General features: G+C 51.4%; 1 protein-coding gene across 1 annotated transcript in view; it reads right to left on the reverse strand.

The window, feature by feature from the left end:
• MOB3C (MOB kinase activator 3C) overlaps nucleotides 1-5,843 on the reverse strand; it is a 14,477-nt gene extending 8,634 nt beyond the window's left edge. Inside the window, exon 1 of the mRNA XM_010137316.1 lies at nucleotides 5,426-5,843. Within this exon, the coding sequence (XP_010135618.1) occupies nucleotides 5,426-5,843 (418 nt within the window). The remainder of the gene's footprint in view (nucleotides 1-5,425) is intronic.
• Between the last annotated feature and the right edge of the window lie 2,046 nt (nucleotides 5,844-7,889).

Consider the following 7,889-nt stretch of genomic DNA (forward strand, 5'->3'; position numbering starts at 1 on the left):
CCAGGCACTAAGCCAGCAGCCCAGAGACCCCATCAGCGGCCAATGCACCGATAAGTAGCACTTGGGAGCGAGGCAGTGGTGGCCCTTGCCTGGGGGATTTCTTTCATCTTAGAGGTAGTGCATGGTGGCACAAACCATCAGGAGTAGCAACTCAGCAAAACGAAGGGGTGAGGCTGGGGGGACTGACACTGCGTGGCTGAGATGACCTGTTAGCAGAAGTATGGCAGGCCAGGGCAAAGTCAGGATGAAGCCCCTGGCAGGGTGACAGTGCTCGGGTTTGCTTCACCCTCCTCAGCCCTACACACATCCAGGGACTCCGCAATACCATCCCAGTGCATCCCACTGATGCTGGTCCCAGCTGCTCCAAGGGACAGCAGAACATCACAAAACCCACCTGGGCTGATTTAAAGGCATTGAAATTACCTTTACATTTAATTCACTGGTGCTCACCATCCAGAAACCTTGGAGAAAGCAGCAGCAAAACCACAGTCCGGCAAGCAGTAGCCACCCTCTTACTCATCTTGCACAGTAAGTGATGAGGGGACCACAGGACGCAACATGAGCTTGCTCGGATGCTGGGAAAAAGACTGATACACAAGGTGAGCTCTTCTCTTTCACCATGATCACAGGCGTGAGCTACCCAGACACTACACACAGGCCAGACAGCCAGCAGCATCGCCTAGCCCAGGGTGGAAACATAGCCCAGTCCCTGGAGAGGGGAACAGAGCAGCCATCCATGGCAGCGGAAATGGGAGAAACTTGCCCACGCTCCAAGCTAGGGCAAAAGCTGTAAGTACAGCAGGTACAATTTCACTTGCTGCAACGCAGTCAGGACGCTGGCGAGCGGCGTGACTCACAGCCCTGAAATGAATTAGCACCTTCAGTTTGTCTTGGATGTTTTGCTTGAAAACCCCAAGATGTGATTTAATGCTCTGAGAAATCTGTTTTCCCTACTCTGTGCTGATTGCTTCAAAACATAAGGAAACCATCTGGGGCCACGTGTAAACGGAAATGAAAATGAGAGGTAACAAAGTGCCTGCACTTACGGTGAGGGACTGCGAGTGGCTCTTGGATCTCTCCCTAACCCTCGTGCTCCAGCCAGTTTAATTTTTTCATGATGAATCAGTACTGGGAAGCTATTTTGTTTCTTGGCAATTGCATTTTTTTCATCTGCAAAAGCAGTAATTCAATGAATTACGTGATGAATTATTGTGGTGTTATTATTTCTCAGTTCCATTTTGGGCACGTGGCATTTGGTGATTCATTTTCACCTAAAAATAAGTCTTTAAAGCCCCATTTAAAACAAATGGCATGATGGCAGCGGCAAGCTGGTGTGGTGTTAATTTTGAAAGAAAATAGGCACGAAAAAAAGGACAAATCACGTGAAAAATAATCATCTGAGAGAATAGTTATAATTAGCTGAATTCTGAACATGTTCCTCCTGTTGTTATGCGGAGACAGTACCAGATAATTTCACACCAAGTTTTCTGTATTTTTTAATAATTGTTTTGGGATCATACTGGAATGGCAGAGCTGGAGTTTTGAAAAGCTTTCCAAGAACTGTTCCAATGACTGACGCTCTTTAGAGCCACAGGCATATTTGGCAGAGAGCGTGGGGTGTTTCCGGCGCTGGGTCTGGTCCAAACCCTGCGGCTGCACTGATTTAATAACAGAGAGGTTTCAGCAGCCGCGGTGGTGCTGATGTAGGACACCTGGCTGTGTGCAGTCAGCAGCCTGATGCTGGGCTGACTGGTGCAGCCAGCCGCCCCAGCCCTGCAAACCCCATCCAGCCAACCTTCCTCCCCAGTGTGCTGCTGGCCAGCAGCAGCTCCCTGAAACCAGGCGCCATGGGGCAGAATGATTACTGGGAGAAGCCGATATTTTCCAGGTGGCAATTTCTCCAACTGGCCTCTCACTGAAGAAATCTACTGATATAGTTTTACCAGCTGGTAAAAATACACCTGTAGAATCATTTATTCTTCTCTCTGCATGGGAACAATGGTTATTCTCTAAATGTATTTTTCAGGACAGCTACCTTGGTTCGAAGAGTGGAAACAGAAGGCTAGCCCATGCAAACTGATATGGGTCATCTGGGAAAGCTGCTGCTGCTGTAGGTTTATAGCTATCAGGTTGGCATCGCTCACCCCATACAGGGATTTGGTTTATCTTGACCAGCAGACAAACAGGTTTCGCTCCAGAAGAAGGATTATACAGCGAAGCCTTTTGGAGGGACTGATCCCTGCAGATGGATTTCCCTGGGAACAGGTAAGATGCAATACCTCCCTCTGAGCCTTGCTGTGGTAGGCAGAAGGCCTGGCAGTCCTCCCAGCCCCATTAAACCACCACAGGGAATTTCTACTGGTGCAGTCCAAGGGCTGTGGTCCTGCTGGTTAACTCTGCCAGGTCACAGGCTGTCTGCTGGCATCAAGCTCCCTTGCTTCTGTTTCAGATGTAAGCTGCCCCTCCAGCCTTGCTGTCAGAGCCGGCACAAGGTCTGCATCACACAGCTTGGCTAAACCAAAGGTGTTTGTCACCAGGTTGCTTTGCTTCCCTCCCACTTCTGACAGCTGAAGAAGGACCAGATGCTTTAGTGGTCCAAATCAGCCCAGCTCTGCTCCAATCAGTGGAGTTGAGTGCATTTATCCCAGCCAAGGTCTTCCTTATGATGCCAAAGGACCTTGTGAGCCCACAAGCCAGTAAGCCATCTCTGCTCATTTCTAGCTGAGCCTCTCACCCAGGGTAAAGGATTTCCCCATTCTGACCCAGAAGATACCTCTCCCTAAGCTCTCAGGACAGCCAAGAGCGAGCCCCAGTGAACCATGTGCTGCTTCAGGCTTTGTAGCTTTTAGATAGAGAAGGATGCTGAGGTAAGCCTCAGGCAACATCAGCAAGTTTGGGGAACACTTGCTGGTTTAGAAAGAACATGCTCTTAAAAAAGAAGAAAAAAAAAAAAAGTCTGTTTTGTCTGTAGTCAGGTGGCCTTAGGCAGGGAAATCTTTGTGCTCATCTGGTTTATTGCACATGGCAAAGAGAGGCCAAGAGGGTAAGCTGAGATGCAGAACAGCTGAAGAAACACTTGCTGAGACGGTGGTCAGCCATGCTGGCGGACCTCTCTGGTACAAACAGAAGTGGAACAGATCTTCATGCTAAATCCCATCTCTGCTGCTAATACTGAAGGGCCTCACCATGACTCCCATGTATGAAATTCATAATTTTCCCCCATCACCTCATCAGATTCCTTTCCCCTCCTTAAAACAGCTCACATCTGCCCTGTGTCTTCTCAGTCCGTTATTCCCCTTGTCCTGGGTCTTTTCCCCAGGATCTGGCTTTTCAGGAGGGAGGCCAAGCATCCCCATCCGCTCACCCTGGCTGCTGTCCCCAAGCCCTGTGTTCCTCCCTGCTTTGTGTCCCCCAGCCTCCCCTGTCATCCAGCGCGGCTACAAGGAGCAGCCTGTCAGGAACAGGCAGATGTGACATTTCCCTTTGGCCAAACACCTCCATCATCTGAAATGCCAGAGCTGCTGAGCGCACAAGGCAGGACAGTGAAAAACAGTTAATTAGGGACGCACTGATGACAAAGTATCGCTGGCTCCCTCTTTCCTATGCCTCCCACCAACAGCCTTTCATGCATTTTAAACTGCAATCTCAGGTGCACTTCCGTTTTGCATCTGAGGCCAGAACCAGCAAGATGTGTCTGCACCCCTGCTTTTAGTGGCACACAGAACTTCTCCTTGGGAACCCGCCACCTCGGGAGGAGGAAGGCCCAGTGGCTGCCATTTCAATCCTTGGCAGCAGTGAGCCTGTGCCCAGCTGCAGCCAGAATCAATGGGGACTTTGTTGTCCCCAGCAGAGCTGGGGCTGACAGCACGGAGCATCCTGCAGTGACGCTGTTAGCCAGTCACGCTTCCAGCCTCCTCTGTCCACAGGGATGTGTGGAGCCCACTGAGCCCACGACGTAGGGCTGCCCCCATGGCACAGCAAATGCCCCCAGTGAATCCCAGGAGCTGACTTCCCCACATGCCCCAAAGGCAGCCTGTCTGTCTGTCCTCTGGCATGAGGATTTGGTGCTGCACTACCCAGCCAGCCCCACACAGCCAGCAAGGGGAAGAAGGCAGCAATTGCCTGCAGGTCTTGGCTTCGGGTTTTGGAGGGAGAGAGAAAGAAACCCTCTGAAAGGGGAGTTGGTCCACCCTAACCCCAGGCAAAGCCAGGTCAGACCAAGGATCTGAGGGGGCCACCCCATCCCAGTGGCACCAGCATGCAGGAGCTGCCTCCCCTCTTGCTTGCAGGGAGCCCAACCCTTCCAAACCCCTGAGGGACAGAGACTTTCCTGAAAAAAGAATACAACCGGATGCTACTGCATAGCCAAATGGGGCTACAACAGTTAGTGGTTGACAATAATCCCACATAGACCATTTTCTTCAACGCTTCCCAATGTATTAATGAAAATCCTGAACCTCAACTGCACTGGTTTCATTCAGCCCTGTCAGCTGCACAGCTTGGAAAACCAAAAAAGGTCAAGCAGACTTGAAAAGCCATGCCTCTCCTCACAAAGCTCATTGAGTCTTCTTTTACATTCAAGAAGCTTTGTGTTTCATCTGAAAATCAACTGCATGAGGCATGACCTGAGGCTCTGGCAGCCCTACCAGCCGACTCATCAGCTCCAACCCTTGAACTCATCTCCCCAAACAGTGAGAAAGCAGCGAAGTCACAGGGCTAGTATCAGCCCTGGCAGCTGCCAAGCACTGCAGGTCAGCAGCAGAGGGGTTGGTTTTCAATCTGTGTTGCCTTTGGCAGCTGCTGCAAGCTCCAAAGGCCAAACCTTTTGATGGGGTCCATCATACACCCCAGGGGTTGGCAGCTGAAAAGGCCAGATTGCAAGGACAGTCATCTCTGCTCAGGTGATGCCTCAGCTAAACAGCAAGATGTGCTGTATAATTAGGGCTGAGATGAACTAGCGGAGATGGAGAGGAGCTAGTAAGTGAAGCAGCAAGGTGGGATGAGGGTTAGGCCTTGGGACCATGAACCTATCTGGAAAACCAGAAAGAAATTGAATTGGTTAGCTGAGAGAAGAGCATGCTGGGCAGATGTGATGACCACCTCTAATCAGGCCTGTGGCTCAGCTCCTTGAGGAAGGGCAAGGAAACTGATGATCTACCAGCCCTCATTTCTTACTAGCACAGGACACTTCAAGAAAGTTCAAGGAGAACACTGGTTTCCACATCCCGTAGGAGGAGGATGAGGAATCCCAAGCTCAATTTGCAGCAAAGGAGTGTGAGACAGACACTGAGGAATACCTGGAGTAGGAAGTACCATGATCCTTGGGATGGCAAAGTTCGGCAATACCAACCCTGAGGTGCACCAGCAGCTTGGGAACCTGCACCAGTTACAACCCCAGCCTTGCGAAGAACAAGAGCACACTCACCTATCCTGGTGGGGAAGATGTCCTCATTGTTTATGAGCATCTCGATCCAGTCCATCAGCATGCACATGTACTGTGGAGCCGACAGCTTGGTCGGCTTCTTGTATTTGCTATCGTCCTGCCACCTGTACTCATACTTGAGTCCACCTGACATGATGGGGCAGCTCTTTTCTGTGCAGTACTCTGACATGGTGCCATAGATGAGGTTGATGCGGTTGAAGAAGTCCACCACGTGCACAGCGATCCAGTCGTTGATGCTCTCTCCGGGAGGCAGCTGCACCACTGCTTTCAGGTCCAGCCCAGACTTGAGGGAGGCTTGGGCTTTCTTGTACAGCTCAAAGCGCTGGGTGCCTGGCTCAAACTTCTTCCGGGGACGAAATGTTTTATCTTTGTTGAAGACTTGCTTGAGACACAATGCCATTGCAAGCAGGGACGGCCAGGGTGAGGGTAAAGGCTTTGTGCAACGTGAAACCAAGGCTGGGGTCTTCAGGGGTGGAAGCTTCTGGGAGGAGAAAGAGACAAATTTTGATCTTGCATGAAGCCAGCTGCATACATGGGCATATTCTCAGGGATGAGTTTGCACCAGGATGCTGGCTCAAACCACTGCTCTGGCAGTGCAGGGGGATGGAAGTTTGGGGTGAGCTCCTGGCCCCTCCACACCCACCAGGGTGACCTGGAGCCACAGCTGCCACTTCACACAGCAGCATCTGGCACCAGACAGGGTGATTCCCGCCACATGTGCCCTGTGCAGGCCTTGATGGCAGACAAAGCCTCCTTCCCAAGCACACTGGGAGCTCACTGAGCTCCAGAGCTTTTATCGATAACTGCTGCAATAAAGCGAGAGCTGCAGTATCAGCAGCGTTCACCAGCCCAGGCAATCCCAACTTGGTGGCTCTTTTCTCTTCCAGCAAAGGGGAAGCATTCTCAGTACAAATAATCCTGACCCTGCTGTGGTGGCTGGTGAGCGATCCTCCAGGGACTGCACTGTGACTGCAGCTGGCCGCTGGTTCACACAGCCCCAGTGCCGATATCAATGGGAAAAGGGGGGATTATTTTTGTTGTTCTGCCCCGTGTGTTTGTCCAAAAGAACAAAACCCGCATCCAAAGAAGGGAAACAGCAGCCCAGCACAACAATGTGACGTGCCAGGATGTGGCCGGCCCTCCAGGCACACAAGAGTGGTTGGGATGGCCGATGCTCTGGGTGACTCGTCTGGAAGTCAGCTCGGCAAAGTGCTGAGCTCAACCCTTCCTGCCTAAGATTAGTAGCACAGGCAAGGGCTGCAGTATTTCCCTTTTTCCCCCTCTTTTCCTCCCTGGAGCTGCAGCGGCAATCTCATCTGCCCCAGGCTGCCCTGGACATGCTGACAGTGTTCATTTTGTTACCTGCATTTACCAGTGGTGGTTACGTGAGATCAAGGCTCCCTTGTGCTAAATGTTTTGTGAAGGCTTAGGGAAGAGAAAGGCCTCCAGCTGCCTCCCCAGACTGGAGGAGATGAAGAGGTTCAAAAAAGGAAGAAAAAGGTTCATGGAAAGGGGAAGTGACCTACCCAAAGTATGAGCAGGAGGGAATGGTGGCCAAGAAAAACCTGGATGCACAGTCATCATTAAGAAGACAGCTTTTAGCCAAAAGCTCACTATATGACCTCTGTCTTCTAAACCTAGTCCTGAGCCACAGGCAGATCCTATTTTGCCCAGCTAAACATCCTGCAAGAGAAAGCCTGTGCTCCCCTTAAAGCCCACCCACGGGACCATCACTGGAAGGCAGCAGGACCTAGCGATCATCCCAAATACCAGCAGGATCTGCCTGGTGTGCAGTTTTACATCACAGTCAGCATGGGGCTGCGAGGAGAGAACCCTGGTGTGAGTGGAAACCCAGCAGGAGTGCCATTAGTGCACTAACCACGGCCATTCCCGCAGGCTGAAGCGTTGCTTTGCCACCACTACATAGCTCACAGCATGGTGGTACCGAACCTGGCCATGCTGTGCTGTACCCAGGTACAACCAGTCCTGAAACCATATAGCTTTAGGTGCTTTTTGCCCCATGGAGGGGGTCACAGCCATCGTGCAAGGTTATGCAGTATGACTTTAATATCGGGGTATCTGCAAACCTACCCCAGCCCATGTGGCTGGATGTGATTTTAATGGCTCCAGCCCTGTTGTCCTCATTTATTGCTGAAAAGCAATGACTGGGGGATGTGGCTTGGATGCTTTTTCCTCCCCTGTCCCAAGCAGCTGGCTCCAATCATATCAAAGAGTTCCCCACTTCAAATAAAAAGCACAAGCTCTTCAAAACGCCAACCCTGGAGAAAGCTGGCATCACATCCTGACTCGTACCTCTCCTGAGGGGAAGGATCTCTGGTATGGCAGCCCTGAGGGAGCCCAGTGGAGGCCAGGAACCGCTCGAGCCTGAAAAGAAAAGCCCTTATCTGGAGCTTCCCCCTATCTGTCCCCCACCCCCAACCCTCCC

The sequence above is a fragment of the Buceros rhinoceros genome, unplaced genomic scaffold (assembly GCF_000710305.1).
Source record: "Buceros rhinoceros silvestris isolate BGI_N320 unplaced genomic scaffold, ASM71030v1 scaffold30575, whole genome shotgun sequence".
Taxonomy (NCBI): Eukaryota; Metazoa; Chordata; class Aves; order Bucerotiformes; family Bucerotidae; genus Buceros; species Buceros rhinoceros.